Raw genomic sequence first — 16,416 nt, 5'->3', positions numbered from 1 at the left:
TCTTAACAGGTGCCATTTATGGTCCTTATACACAGTAAGGTAATATTACGTTGAAGCACAGTACGTATCACTCCGCGAGGCTCAGCCGTAATGCTCCGACAATCCATCAAGCGGTGCAGCTCCGTAGCTTACCAAAGTCGTACTAAAACTTTTTTTGACAGATTGCTGAGCGCCGTGTTCCACATAAAATCGGTTCGCGGCCATCAAGCACAACCAGAATTCATACATAAGGCGCGCTGTCAACTTTTGAGAAAATGAAAGGATTTTAGTCCGTGCAGCACCTCTGGGCTGCATGGCGTTAGCGTGGTTAGCTCGTTAGCGTGGTTAGCTAGCTAACACGTTGACGCCGTCCAGCCCCACGCACGGGGCGATGCGCAGTAACTCGTTAACGGAGATTTGCCGTGTCCATCTTGTCGCTTCCTGCAGGTGAAGCGATGGGGGAGGAGGGGGAGTTGTGTTCAGTGAAGGAGAGGCGAGGCCGAGTAACGTTGCGTAAAGACGAAAGTGGACGAAAGAAAGGCAAACTTGCGGCTCCGCAAGTATAATTATAACGTAACATAGACTATATCGATATAAAGGATATGGTCACATCTTATATCTCGTATAAAAATATATCGATATTTTTTAAAAACTCGATATATCGCCCAGCTCTACTCGTCACCCTGTCAAACACACACAAAGATGAATGAAATTTACCAAAGAACAAAAGCAAATATCTGCTATTTCAGGGAGATAAGGACCCTCAGAGGTTAATTCTGAGCAGACACACACAACACCCGGCCAGTAAACCGAACGCAGCTGTGTAGATCAGGAATGCACAAGTTGTTTTTCTTATATTAATCTGTAGTCCGCATTGAGCCGGCTTTAAAAATGCATGCACACTTGGTGCCATGGGAGTTTGGTCTGGGATCACTGGGTTTAGGAAATAGTAAGACAGGTTTTTCGCTCCGAATTCATCCATAGAAATAAATAAATAATATTTAAAGACACTGTCATTTTTCAACATACAAGGTTAATGTCAGCTTTTCAACCCAAATAACATTTTTTTTCTAAACTAAACCAAGTAGTTTTTGGTGTCTGAATCTAACTGCTGAGTGGAAGTTAACATAAATAGCAACACAAAGTGCAAAACACAAACCAACCAAACAGAACATGAACTGCAGTCTTCTGACTTGTGCCACCTAATGTGGATCCTGTAGCTCTTTAAACGTGAACTCTTGTCTTTCAGTGTCCAGTACAGCTGAGGGGATCTGTACAACTCCAGCACCGGGGCAGAACAGCAGGGATGAGGTACTGCTGAGAGGGCTCGGAGCCTCGTGTACTTAGCAAGCTGTGTGACAACCTCCGCTGAGTGACAGCGGAGGTTGATGATTTCAGAGCAATATTGCAACACACAGCAGAGATACTGGCAAACATAACCTCGTCACCCTGTCAAACACAAAGATGAATGCAATTTACCAAAGAACAGGAAATATCTGCTAGTCCTGCATTTTCACGGTGGAGCCATATCACACAAGAAGATAAGGACCCTCAGAGGTTAAATCTGAGCAGACACACACATGCAAGCAGACCTCTCCTCTCACATCATGACTTCACTATGAGTGCTTCAATGCACAGCTCCAGAGCCACACCAACAGACATCCAGAGCATTGCTCAGGAGAAAAAAACAACAACTTACCATTGCATGTATATCTCTGCAGGCTTAAAACAGCTGCTGTAAGTGAGTGATGGTGGCCGCGGTATCTTGTGATGCTTATTGAGACCAAGTCACACCTTTCCATCTTCTCATTTACTGTTACACCACCACTTCGTGTGTCAGCAGTCATCTCCCACCACTTTACAGCTTATTTGTAACAGATTAAAAGCAGCAGACCACCAGTTTTGATTAAAGGTAGCATCCCCTGATGGAGCTAAATCAATTAAGACTCCCCATGCAGCCAAATCCGCGTGATTAATATGTTTGATTTATGAGGAGAAGCTCGATACTAGTGGAGGAGTGACGCACCATCCCCATTTGGGACGTCCCGTCTGGACTGACAGCTCCTCCGCGTCCCGATGCAGTCCAGACGCGGACAAAAGACTGAACCCACCCGGGCGTAAAATGGGACGTTCGCTTTCGTAAAGCGGCTGATTAAATTCATTTCTTTGCGCACCACTTGCGTCCACAGCAGCGACGCAAAAGCTGCAGAAAAACTCTGATCAAACACTTATTTCTGTACAGTATGACTGTGAGTGTGTGTGTACACAGTGGCTATGTAAACTACAGTTAATCCTCTTAGGAAATCACGCTCTCTGACCGGCCCGAGCGCGCACCGCTCCACAGCGCAATATGTCCAAGTATCAATACCTCTAACGACAAGTAAGGAGCAGGACCACACTGTCAGCTCGGCGTACTTACGTGGTTCTCAGAGTAGGGAGGTATTCCAACAAGGCAAAAAGCAACTCCATTCATTGGACAGCAGAAACTGTTTGGCTGCAACGAGGAGAGGCAGATTTGTTGCCGCACAGGCAGACGGGGAGCTCTGAGGGTAACAATGCTCCAAACACAAACTTATATATTCGACACTTTTCCAGCTTCCTTCCTCCTAGAAGGAAAAAAACAACTCCCAAGTCTTTTCCCGTTGTTTGGGGCAGTCCGGTGCGCTGCCCCTCCGCCTCCTCCTCCTTTTCTTCTCCTTCTTCTTCCGGCAGACCGCATCAGTTGTACATATCTAAGTCCCTGCGAACTCGCCCTGCCTGGAAACTGACTGTAGCGGCATCAAAATACAAAGAGGGGGTGCACAGGAAGCCAAGAGACTCCGCCTTCAAAGTAAAGCTGGAGAGAGGAATGTGTCCAAATTCCCAAATTCAAAGAAACAACTTCCAAAAGAAAAATATTTCTGGAAGCTGTAGATAAACATTAGTGCTGTAGTCATTTATCGTAAGATTTAACAGTCTATTTTTATTCGCTGGGGGGGGGGGGGGGGCAATTTTGGACTTGCCATCAATAGAAATGCTCTAAACGTGGATGAGTTTGAGAGAAGGTATCTAGTCGATTTAAAGCCGTTTTTAAGCTTTTATGGTTGCTATCTGCACCGGAAGTGAGCTGTTTTAGAGTTCTAAACTTCACACGGAGAGAGTCAAATTAAATGAGGGTGCGTTGGATAAATCTGTGCGCTCCGCCCTGCAGACGCGAAGCATGCGGGCTCCCTCTGGCTGTGCGCTGAACGAGAGGAGGGCTCCAAGCCAAAAGCACACCCAACACAGCTCTGATCGGAGTACCTTAGAAACTGAATTCGAGTACTGTGAAAATGCAAAAGCAGCGCGTATAAAAGTCACTGTGTCACAATAATTATCGGTGAAATTAAAAGTGAAACCTGACAAACTAGATCTAACCAGTGTTGTATTCTTATATGCAACACTTTTATGCTCCATCATTTTGATGTGGTGCTATTTTAAAAAGTTTTATGTCCTACTAAATATTCAATTCACTGTATAAAGATGGACTTAAATTTAAACGCACTCCTATAATCTGGAAAGTGACTGTAAATGTATAGTTATTACACATTGCTTTATATTTTGCTTTCGAGGAGCCAGACCTTCTTGTAACTTTTACAGTGGCCTTGAACAACAGTTCTCCAGGCTTTCAAGTTTTCCTTTTGGCTTTCCAGCTGCCATTTCAGTCACTTTCAGTCCACTCCTTGTAACTGAGGAATTTGTTGTTGTTTGTTAAACCACTTATCGCTGACCTATGAAGTATAAAAACAAAACATACAATATAAACGTCCTATTTCTTTGCTGAACCTATGAAATGTCAACAATATCACAGTCTGACACAGTGTGTCCCTTAAAATGTCTAAAACGTAAACTACAGTAGGCACTACAAGTATTTGTCTGACTCAAAATTACGTCTTATTGATTAAATTGTACTGTGAATGTTGTCATAAGGGAACCAAATCACCTCTGTAACCCAAGGTGATGTGTTCAAACCCACAAAATACTCACTTTATTCAACAGAGCTCAATTAAACAGCAAATATTCAGATTTAGATAAAGAAATGAGTGAGTCAGTTTCTGGCATTTTGCTTAAACAAATAGTTAGCTGCCTAATCATCATAGATCACACAGAAAAGCAACCTCCCAATGAGTATTTACTGTAAAATTAACCACAGGGTTGGGAAAACAATGCATTAGGTATAATTTCAGGAGTAGCAAGAATCTCGGGAATGTGGATATGACAGAAAAAAAGGCTAAAGAAAGCCTGAAAGGATAATTCATTGATAGCTGTTCTAATTCTTTTCCCACCCAGAGCAGTCTGTGTATTCTCGGAAAAGTGTTGAGATTTGTATTTTTGGATGCAGTTCATGTGAATCAATAGATGTAGTCAGAGGAAGTTTACTCATAAGTACAAAAGGAAGTGTAGTCTGCCGCCAGGAGGATACAGTGTAACTACATATGCTCCATGGCATCATATAAAGTGCAAATAAAAACTTCAGCACGAGCTATGGATAAAAAATAAATACAATTTTTTAAAAAGAAGATAAAATTGTTGAGATTGGGGTCTTTGGCTGCTGTGATGACTCAAAGCTAGGGGTGGGGGGGGGGGGGGCGGACCCATGTGGCTGCTATTACTCTGAAGGGGTATGAGTATCAGGGAGCCACTTCAAAACCTCCTTGCCTGTGAAGAAACCAACTGGAATCATAGTGGGGAAAAAGCTGCTTACGGGAGTCTTCCCACGCCAAGAGCCACAGCTGCCAATTCAGCTTTCATCTCTGCATGTCTGCTCAGTCTCCATTCATGGACTCCAACCTCTGCTTCAAGCCTGCCTGGAGACACACAATCCCTGCCAAAAGCTTACAGGGGACACTCTTCGAAAGCCAGAGCTATGACCTTCACTCATCCCTCATTTGACACAGACAATTACCATATGTGTCCTAAATCCACCCCCAGGTTACACATCTACAGCGGTCAGAGTAGTTTCAGTGAATATCAGATTGTCCGTAAATCCACCATGGCGGAGCAAGAGACTTAGCTGGAGTATCCCCGTCTTAAGGTGGGAGAGAAGGGCAGATGGTCTCCGAGAGTAAGAAGGGTAATGGTGCAGACGGTCTGGTTCACAAAGCTTGGTTTCTGGTGTGGGAAAAGGGGGGTTTCATGGAGTGTGAGGGATGTGCAGCTGGACACTTTATATCTTAACTCTGACCTGGGATCAGGATCTAACTCTGCAGCCTCTTTCTGCGGTCAGTATGTTTTTAATTCAAGCAATCGGAGGCATAAATCAGTCTTTGCCGTGACATTCTTCTGTGGGAAGAGCGATCCTATGTTGGAGACCCCTCCTGAGTTGGGGCTTGTCCACATCTTATCCCATATTGCATGCAGATCCACAGTCACGCAACACATTAATTTCCCTGTCAGGCAAGCAAAATGGGCTTTCTATTATTGATGGCTGCTGGTAGGCTGAGAGTAAAGAGGTGCAGCAAGGGAGGGAGGGGGAGAGAAAGATTTGTGTACTTGAGGGGCTGTGTGTTATATCTGAGCAGGTGGCTATAAAAGGTTGTTGTTGAAGGACAGGAAGGAGTAGTAAGTGCAGGCAGAAGAAAGCGTTTTTTTCTCCTGCACTTGACGGCTAACACATCCCTGAGTCGGGCTTACTCACTGACACACATCCTCAGGCGCTGGGTATGTCCCCCACGACTGACTGAGTAAGCCCCGATCTGTGACTGTGATGTGAGGCGACACCCCTCCCTCCCCAATCTCTTTCCCTCGAGGGTCAGCTGGGGATGAGCAGAGAGCATCCAGAGCCTCTCCTCAGCCGTTACATAATCGCGCACACAGCCCGACGCCTTGTGGGACCAACCCATAAACAACCATCATCCTATTTGCTCGCTCGACCGCTCCCCCACCCCTCGACTCCCGCCTCCCTCCGCTGGCCCAACGCTGCCTGGCTGAGGCTGTAAAGGCGGCAGGACGGATGGATGGAATGGTGGGTGGGCATTCCTCATACCATTCTAGGCCACCTCGCACAGCTTGTGCACTAGGATGCTACTATTCATTGTTATCACTCCATTTATTCCAAGCTAACCCCGCCCAGTCCTCACGCCCAAGGCTTCTATCTCCTAATTCTTTCATATCTCCTCTATTTCACTTCACTTCCCCTAAGTTACTGTGCCCAGCCTCTCAGTAAATGTCCGTAACGCCCTCTGCACACGCTTACTTCATGTCTGAGGAGTCTAGTTGCCAGAACTTCTCAACATCGTTCTCCTTAAGCTTCTACAGAGTCGCTCTATATCCGTCTCCTTGATACTGTTGCATTTAATGATGGTACTTGGAGGGTTTTCCTACTGCTAAGAGCCAAAAGGAAACATTGTGGAAATCCTGCCAAGGTACACTATCTCCCACTCGCTTTCAAATCTATTATAAAGAGTAACCATCTTTAAATCCTTGTTTCAAATGTAATAAAAGGCTGATTAACATGTTCTCGGTTTGATAGCGTGAAACATGACCTAAAAATTGACCTCCCATATGCTTGCGCTGTAGTAATTCTCTCAGCTGCTCATTGCTAAGCACATCTGAACATATGTGAGCGTGTGATTGCAACGTGGGTGTCAAAGATGAGAAAGAGACAGGTTGAAATATTTATGTATGTGTGAGTAAGATGTAGTTATGAAAGCAATTCTGCTGTATGTCTCACTCTGAGACATAAAAGCTCCCGTGGCACTCCTTTGAAGGGTGTTATGGGAAGTTTGAGAGGGAGAGCGATGACCCCATGGATTCCAACCAGAGCCATGACCCCCACCCCCCCGCCCCCACCCCCGCATGACAGAGGAGTCCTCTTTGTCTGGCCGGACAACTGGCACGAGAGGAGGAAACAGCTGACCAGGCAGCTTAAACGGACAGAGAGGGACTGTAACTGTACCGCATACCGCTACATAAATAAAAGTAGTTAAACACCGAGCCTGAATTGCAGCCTTTGCCACAGCTTTTGTAATCGCTTGATGCTGTGCCAAGCGACTGAACCCCATTCAGAAGATGCTTTCTATTCACGCTACACTGATTTCTAAGAGCTTCATTTACAAAATGATGCAGACCTTTCATTTGTGCTTTTGGATTTTGTAGCCATTTTGCAGCAATTGGTTTCCATTTATTTCTGCATGCTTAAAGAGATTGACACGGATGAATGTGACGTCATTTGTAAGTGGTAACGGGGTTTACAGGAAGGTTAACAGGGAAAGTGTTAGTAATGTTTTTATTAATATGGATAAGCATATATAGACTAAGATTGTGCAGTGGTCATATTTCAGTTCCCAAAAGTTGCAAGCTATTCCCTTTTCTCTGCTCATTTCCTGTCATTCTGCACTGTGCTTGTCGAAAAATAATAAACAGCCGTTTTCCCAAATGAACTTCAACTCTGGGAGAAACATTGTTGCCCTTCCTCACATCAGAAGATAGTCTGCTTCACACTTGTTCTCACTATTAACCTGCTCAATTTGAATTCACTATTAGACGGACCAAGTAGGTAACATCACAGGTATTTTGGGAACTAGGTGCTAGGGATGGAGCGTAGTCACGACTGTTGAATTACCAGTTCGTTTGATGCCCCTCTGTCAGGTAATGCCCAGAAAGCTTTAGGTTTACACCAAGAGCAGAGGGAACAACAGCTTGGCACACTGAAAGCTCATTGTTTTGTTTTTTGTAGCTATGGTCAGTAACGAACCTCCTTGATATTATAACATAGCATATACTCTTTTCCTTGTTTCTCTATTGACCTGTAGGCCTCCCTCACCCATCTCTACATTTCACTGTAATCCCCACTCACTCTTGCAGCTGCCTCGCTCATTCCTCTATAAACAACTAAAGGCCTGTGGGCACCCAATCTGCAAAGGTAGAGACAGGTTAGGCTCAGAGCTTTTGTTGCTGGAGCAGACATTGAGCTGGGTGTAGGATGGAGAGAGTGACTCATTGCAGACACACACACACATGCAAGCCACACACTACTGCTAGCCTGGGGTTTACACTGGACATGCTGATACGCCATATCCTATAGTGCACGATCCAGTTTCCACTGCAAAAAGAACCCTTTGTATCAAAGATAGAGGTTTATGGGTTTTTATGCATATAAGCCTTTTGTAAAGAGAGTTTAAGTCCCATCTTCCTGTACAAGCTTATACATTATCTCATCTCCACTCATGAACTGCTGGGCCTCAACTTCTTGGAGTTTTCTTTTTGATACAGAAGCAGGCCTTAACATGGAGACAGCTGATAAGAACAGCCATGCGGGAGTGTTTGAGATAAAGGAACAAAGAGAAGGAAATGCCCAGAGTCTAACAAGAAGACTAATCGATGTTCAGGTGTTAGTGTCAGTACACATGAGTGGAGAATTAGCATCCTGAGATCGCCAGTGTGTCTCCCCATCAATTTATTCCTCAAAGTTCCAGACAAATACAAAAAACAACAAGGGCTGAAATAGCTTCCAGGGGTTTCCACTATTTCTATAAATGGCCACTGTTACTATAAATGCTTGGCACACATTCTTCAAAAGGACAACCTTTTCTTTTCCCTTAAATCTCTTCTGAGAGACAGAGAAATAAAATAAACAGACACTCATGGTTCCAGTAGCAGAGCACGGAGTTTCCTTCCTGCTGGCTGAATGTGTCTGCTGCCTCTTTACCTTTCACAGATCTTTTTCCTCTCTCTCATATCACTTCCTGTGGCATGAGGGAAAACAATGGCAATGAGCTCGGACGATGAGATATGTTTTCCAGTCACATTCGGGAATCAGTGAGTGCAATATCATTCAACATGTTTGCATCAGATTTCTCTGCTGGTTACCGATGAATCAGTAGGATCCAGAAATAACTCGTATATTAATAGAATGACATAAGCTCCAGATCCAGAGGCAAATGTTTGTTCCTTATTTTCATACCTTTAAAAAAAGTCCTGTAACTTAACGTCACATGGTCACATCCTTAGACTTTAGTATTTTGGGCATCTTAGGACGACTATTTCCTTCTCCTAAAACATTTAGGGGATTAAAGTGTGTTTTGTCTTTGGATCTGAGTCTTTGAAGTTAATCCTCTGCCTTCACAGAAGCACTTATTACAAAAAGATGGAGCAAGTTTTACCATAAATAACTCAGTTCAGAATAATCAAGCACCCCCAAGGTCTTCATAACTTATAATCTACAACATAAACATCATCAGACTTTCTGAAGCAGCAAGAAAAATCGTCTCAAGGACCTTACGGCCATGACAGATCTGCTTTGTGGTGCACATAAAGCCACACCTCTTGCAGTATATACAGTAAACTGAATAATCCCGTACGCTTGAAGGGATCATACCCTAATCCCAGCATTTCTCTGGCCTTAAAACTCAGAGATAAGTTTGTCTAGACATGGCCTTAAAGGAGGGTGTTCTCATTTCGGAGGAGACGTGAGACCGCACAAGAGAAACGTTTTGACAGATTTCTAACCTTCAGAGAGGTCACCACTTTTTTAATATAAACATCTATAAGTGCTTAAAACAGTTGGATCACATGTGTTAAATGCTTTTGTCACGTTTCTGAACTAAAGTCATAGACTGAGATAAAAGGAGTGGATTTGCTCACTTGTAAAATCTTTGAATTCAAAAGGAAAGTCAGCGCTGTTTTCCAAAACACAGATCACTAATAAAGATGTTGATCTACAAGTATTAACCATAAATCTGAGAATGAGGGCAGTGCTTTTTATAACAAACTGAGATGTGACGCTTTTTTCCTGCAGTGTTTAATGGCCAAGACAGAGAGGATTATATACTTTGCTCGTGGAATTAATGTAAATGTGCACCATCATCATTGTTAATAACAAAATAAGCAAACATCGTCTTATTCTAGGTTGGATTCTGTAAAAGGATAACCATCTGTTCCTTTGCTGCTCACCACAGAGATTTCCCTAAATAGATAATCCTCGCTCCCAACCCTGAAAGATAGAAACTGAGCCACAGTGGCATCTGGATGCCACAAGGGGGCTCCATACCTACAAGAGATGGTGAGATACAGTATGAGGGTGGAGAATAAAAACAAAATTAGGTCCTTGCATGTATCTCAGATGAGTTTTTCATTTTATTCCCATCTATGGGGTTTCATGTGATTTAAAGTGATGACAAGGATTTTAATGAGCCCTAAAAATGGAAAGAAATATGTGGCCATGTGAGAAACGGGGAAGGGAACAGTTTATTCTGGACATGAGAGCCACAAAATCTGAGTCTGAACTCATGATGTGATAGAGTCGGGTCATTGCGGTGAATGAAGGAAAAGTTGGACAGTACAAAGGAGAATAGGCCAAGAGGTCAGCGGGTCATGAAGCTCAGGTCATTACTGATATGCTGCCGTGGCGCCCAGTAACTTTAGAGCATCCATTTAGCTTGTTAGATGATCAAAGTAATGAAACAGCAGCTGTTCATTACAGACTGACATACTCGTGCAGCACCTCAACCACTGAAGTCAGCTGCTCTGAGACTCAAGGATGACAGAGCAGGAGTGGGAATAGATAGGGAGTCGAAAACATGTCAAACTGATAACTGAGCACGCCAAACAGGCCCATTAGGTTAAATTGGACTCAAATGGCTTCCTAATTGGACGGTCTCCCAATGCAACCGATAAACCTCATTCCTCTGTTTTGGCTGGTTTATCCCTGCTCAGCTGCTCTCGTCCCGTGTCATCATCCTGCCGTTCCCTGGCTGGACTGATGCAAAGTGCTGCTGACAGGAAGGGCTTTAGCCACACTGGCTAACCTTTGACCCCTGCGGGAGAACGCCCCCCCCTCCGCTTCTGCCATCTGCATTCATTGCTTGCCACTTAAGTGCATTGAGGTTGAGGTCCTAAGCTGAGCGGGAGATGTTTACTTGCTGGAGATGGGTGTCCTACTTTCTTTCACGGGACAATCTGTGCGTTGTTTGCCTGCTGGCCTCGAACAGTTGGTTATCTCCAGCCTTAAAAATTCAACTGAATTAAGAACATGAGCCCTGTGCTAAGATACTCCACATGCACAAACAGCTCTTTATACCTGACATGAACATGATATTTACAATATGTTTAAATGCATTTCTGCATTTTAAATGTCTTAAAAATGAGTTGAAAGGATTTCTGTGGAAAAATAGAGCCTAGAGAATAGATACAGATCTAAAATTTTCTCTTTGAAAAATCTAGACTCCCTCAGAACAAGTTAATTTCTTTTGTATATTTAATCAAATTGTGCGAAATGTTACCTTCATGTTATGATAAAATTACTGAGCTACATCTCTCAGTATAGACACAGAGGTGGGTCAAAAGCTCACACTTCTTCCAAGATGTTGGATGCCTAAAGGAAAAAGGCTAACAGTATGCTATTATGCACACATTTCATCATATTCAGGCTCAAAGGAAAGTTATAGAAAAAATCATGCTGGAAAAAAATCCAAATTTAAGCTTCGGATGGTGACGCTTAATGTTGATTTAAAATGGGTTTGATGGCCGGCTTCTGAACATAAAAATTTACAAGAGATTGAAAATGCTGGAAATGATAAAACACCTTCTGTTTGTCTCTTCTGACTTCAGTCTATAGAGCTTCTTTTACTATGACAGCAATGTTTTTCATAGCTTTGATAAATATACTACAGCCACCCACCCATCAATTGATTTTCTTAATCACTTATCCAATTCAGGGTCATGGGTAGGCAGGGGGTGGATCCTAATCCAGCTGGCTGCCAGTCTTTTGCAGAGCTAACAATGAGAGCAGACCATTGTGCTGCTCCACATATAACTAATGAAGCTGACTACAGGTTCTGAGAGGTTCTAGTTTAATTTTTTCCTTTTATAGATTTGGTTGATTTTACATGAAATGGAAGCCTGCATGAAAAGTATTACACTGATAAGCATGTAGTAGTACTAGAGCCTACTTGCTGCTGCAGAGACTGTGCATAATATGGTGACAGCCATTTGTACCATAAATGTCTGCAAGGAACTATGTACCTCTGTGAACTCTGCTTTCCTACAGCAGTGTGGATATATGTCATTGTAACTCCCCTCCACTCAGTGTTACAGAACTCATACTGAGACCAGAGAAGCTCTAAACATGGGTAAAAATATCAATATAAACACTGAATGACTGTATGAATGAATAGCGTTAATTATCTTAGCAGAATGCAAAAACGCTGCTGACAAATTCTGGGTCTTTCACACTACTTCAACACACAGAAAACATAACCAGCTATAACAAGCATCCATAAGAGGATCTGCCGCCAGACAGAGGTCCCGACTCCTTGCTCTGATAGGTCAGGGTAGGGCAGAGCTGTTTTTGTGGCCGTGGTTTTAATATCACGTCTGGTGACTGTTCCATTTCAGCTTGGATGCAAGCGCACATTCAAAGTTTATCTTTAACAGTCTCTCACTGTTTGCTGCCCCGCGGTGAGAAATTCTTCAGAGTGCAAAGACTGAAGGGCTGTAGACAGGAGGCCTCGGGGTGCCATGGGTGGGACATCAGATTAGACCACCTGTTCTACCATGAAGCACACACACACACACACTCCTTCTTTTTCTTTATCCATTCCTCTCACACATTTGTCTTTTACATTCTCTCTCACTATCTCATTTGTAACCTAATAAGACCCTTTCTTCACTAACACGCACACACACAGGCACACACACTTTCACTCTCATAAAATATCTCCCTCCGTGGCTGCTTTGCCCTGAGCTAATTCTGACTGCATTCCATTTCAGTCACATCTATGGGAAACAGACAAAGCAATTTGCCAGATAACTCTGGCTGACAGCCACAGGAACTTACACACACACACACACATAGATATATATATGCACACATATACACACTAAAGTTACACATGTCGCCCAGCCTCCTTTACTGAGCCTCCAGGGAGCTGTACTCAGACAGCAGCACAAACACAACAGCGTCACCCCTGTCCACATGAATGTGCCTCATCCAGTTGTATCAGGGATTCCCTCTGATGTAGTGACACACTTTTAAATGTATCTATCATGCTCTGCCTTATTTTCTGTCATACACAAACAGCTGCAGTTGTGGTTGCTCATATTAAGTTTCACATAATAAGTTCAACATATGTGCAAGTAGTGCCGGTGAGCCAAAAGTATAATTTTTTTTTTTTTTTTGGGGGGGGGGGTTCATCTCTTGGATTTGAATGATAATAAAAAGATAGTGGGTATCCTTAATATAGCCCTGTCAGGCACACGACTAAGACCGCCTGCTGCACCAAGAGTTAGTTTGCAAGATGCAGACAATCAGAAGAGAGTTGGCGTAAAAGGAGACGAGCTGAAACAACTTGTTTTAGAGTGGAAGAAGTGTGGGGGAGTGCACCAAGGCCTAATATAAAATAAATAAGGTTTACTTTAAACTGTGAATCCTGCAAATTTACTCCAGTGGAGTCCAAGGATGTTACAGTAGAAAGAGTGATGTGGTTCTGCGTGATGGATGCGGTCATGCAACTCCATCTCCGGCCTTCGAGTTCGCACGCCAGCAGTCACCACAAGCCCTGCCCATGTCTCCCTTAATGACTATTGATCACAAAGCACTAATGACCCACGCTGATTTGCAGTTAGTCTAATAGTTTAATCATCCTCATGGAAGGAGGCGCTCTGAACTAAGAACATTTATAAGCCTATAAAACCAGAGAGTGCAGTGAGGATGAGGATCGTGGCAACACTCGGACACAGAAGAATGCATCGCAGACGGACTCTGAGAGTAAGAGGTGTCCCGCTGCTGCCCTGGATTCTCTCTCACAGGCGCTTTATCTCACAAGCCTTTTTCCTGTCCCTCACTGAGCCTCTGCCCTCCTTATCACTGCGAATGTACATGCGTGTCCTTCAATAGACAGCTACAAACAGAAAGAAGGACAAAAGCGTGTGACGATGCCGTGTAAACTTTGCAAGCCTTTCGATGACTGCAGTAAAGCCCGCATGCCTCTTTTGCATCCACACGGTGATATTAGTGCATGCTGAGGCTTCCAACTCTCACTGTATCTCTAAACGTTTCTCAGACTTAGACTGTGTACCAAGAACCATCTCGCGGCTGCTTTACTGTAAACACACCCAGGAAACAAAAAACAACAGATAATGCTTCACAGTCATGTGAACAGGAAAGTGCTACTGTATAATCATACATTACATCACAATATAGTCCATCTATTAAAATGACACTGACCCAGCTTTAGCACTGCACCAAGGCCACGCCGTGTCAGCATTTCACAGCACTGCGGAGTCTTATAAATAGTTTTTGTTTCCTGTGATCTATACTGCACAGTAAGTGACACCATTCTCTTTTTTTGTCATTGTTGTTGCAAAGGTGAACTGATACTTTTCATGAGAATGTGTGTGTAAGACTTGGTTAATAAGTCATACGTGACATTTTTAGGTCCTCCAAACACATCGTGAGCTCTCTGTTACTACTTGAAGTTTGCTGCTTGGGTTGCTAGCTTATACCCCTGCCTCTAAGTATATCTCCACCCACAATAACAAAGACACTCTGACTGTCTGGCTAGCAGCAGTCATGACATCATCCCTGCTGTACCAAGGGGGCTAACATCACCCCAACCTGAGCAGGCAGACACATACAGGACAGGCACGCCCCCACCCATGGACAGCATGAATAATTAACCCCGAGGCAAGGGCTGGGCTTTGGGTGTGTCACCTATTTACTCCGTAATCCCTCCTCTTCTTCATCGCAAACCTGATGCTCACACCAGATCCCCTCTCAGGAGCATAGAGGACGCAAAGCAACAGAGTGAGACAGGGGGAGGGTGGACACGGGGGATGAGGTAATCAATGAGCAGGAGACACATTTGAGGGCAATGGAGGGGAGATGCGAGAGGGAGGGAGACTTGATTGGTGTTGCTTCTTGTCTCTGCTCCTCTAAACCATCCATCATTTTGCTAAACTACCAGCAGCTGCTCGCCTCCACCGTGGAGACAACACCAAAAGACAGCTGCAGCAATCAGCCTGCAAACAGAGCTCTGAGAAACAGGTCATAAAATACACCAAAGCAGTCACAAACACTGTCTGTTTAGGGCGCAAGAGAGGGACATTCGACATGCATCAAGTTACAGCGCTGCACATGTGGCGCAGGCGATGAGACCTATTGCAAAGGCTGTGACATGAGTACACAATATTTCGGCTTGCCTCGGTCTCTATCAGTAACGCTCTGGATGTGAACACTGTTGCACGACATCCCATCCCCTTACTCCTTCCTGTCTGACTCTAGGTGAAGGTGCCACTCGCTTCACGACATGTTATCCTGTAAAAATCAGCCACACCCCTGTTTTCATTCTGTTCTGTTGCTCATCTCCAAAGTGTTCACCTAAGATATGAGCCGGTGATGTTTTGAACTGTGTCATCTCTCCAGAGGCCTGCCACTTGCCGGTGGCGACACCTTTGCCGGCCCGGCCTCTCCCCCCCCCTCCCCACCCACTCAGAGTGAAAACCAGCTCGCCGGGGGTGAATCAGAAAACACACACCGTGGGTTCGGCAGCATGCTGTGCAGTTGGTTTTTGCCTCGAGGGAATGAAAACAGTTGTGATGCACGTTATGAATAAACCAGGAGCCGCTGCTGCGTCTGCGCTGCGTGCTTTGTGTCAGAGAGGTGTGGATATGTGGAGCACATTAAAGGTGGTGTTCCCCTTCACTTCCCCTTCACTTCCTCCCCACCTCCTCATCTCCATCCTCACCTGGTCCATGATTTCAACGAGTCTCCTCCCTCCTCCTCTTCCCAGTCATGGCACAAGATCACCGGCTGCCTGTCTTCTCTCTTTTCTTTTCCTGGTTTAGTATTCCCAGCAGAAATGCAGTCCTGCTCTCGTCACACAGGCGAGGCAGCCTGGCAGCCGAGCGCTGCTGCTGCTGCTTCGCCTCTCCACACAGGCATAACTCTGTCTCTGAGTGTGACAGCCTGAAACATCCAGCTAGACACTCATCTTTTGTCCTTGTCTCTGTTTCCTCTTCTTCCCCTGCCGCTCTGGGTGACAGCTAGAGGGGAAACAGTGTGCACGTCCAATTCTCGCCTCTCTGCTTGATGGCCACACAGAAGGAAGAGACTCCCGCTCTCCGCTTTCGTTCTCTTTCACTCGTTCCCTGTGTACGCTGGCCTCGCCTCCTTTCCCTCCCTCTCCCTGTCTCCACTTCCCTCCTCTCCTTCCATCTCCCCTCCCCCTCCTGCTGCAGCTGAAGAGAACCAGAACAGCAAATGAGCGAGAAGAAGCAGCCGATAGAGGAAGGCGGAAGGCTTGAGATTGGCTGCCGGGAGCTCATGTGACTCCTAGCAGAGGACCCTCTACCAGCTGTCCAGCTCATGCTTCCCTGCAAACCTCTGTTGCCATTGACAACAGCTGCCCGTGCAGCTCACCAACCACAGAACCCCTTCACGTAAAACCATTGGCTGGCAGGATTTATGGCCCCCGCCTC

General features: G+C 44.8%; 1 protein-coding gene across 3 annotated transcripts in view; it reads right to left on the bottom strand.

Moving 5' to 3' along the window:
- arhgap23a (Rho GTPase activating protein 23a) overlaps positions 1 to 16,074 on the bottom strand; it is a 68,066-nt gene extending 51,992 nt beyond the window's left edge. Inside the window, exon 1 of one of the 3 annotated variants that reach the window (XM_085454816.1) lies at positions 15,684 to 16,074. In XM_085454816.1, the coding sequence (XP_085310942.1) occupies positions 15,684 to 15,692 (9 nt within the window). In that variant the 5' untranslated portion in view covers positions 15,693 to 16,074. Of the gene's footprint in view, positions 1 to 2,398; positions 2,576 to 15,683 lie in introns of those variants that run through there. The other 2 variants (XM_085454813.1, XM_085454807.1) reach the window with 2 other exon arrangements.
- Positions 16,075 to 16,416: the final 342 nt, after the last annotated feature.

This window comes from Copadichromis virginalis, linkage group LG4, assembly GCF_057382275.1.
Source record: "Copadichromis virginalis isolate Kocher_CV1m ecotype Utaka linkage group LG4, C_Virginalis_male_GT1.1, whole genome shotgun sequence".
Lineage (NCBI taxonomy): Eukaryota > Metazoa > Chordata > Actinopteri > Cichliformes > Cichlidae > Copadichromis > Copadichromis virginalis.
Note: the sequence above shows the minus strand (reverse complement) of the source record. Positions and strands in the feature narration are given on the sequence as shown.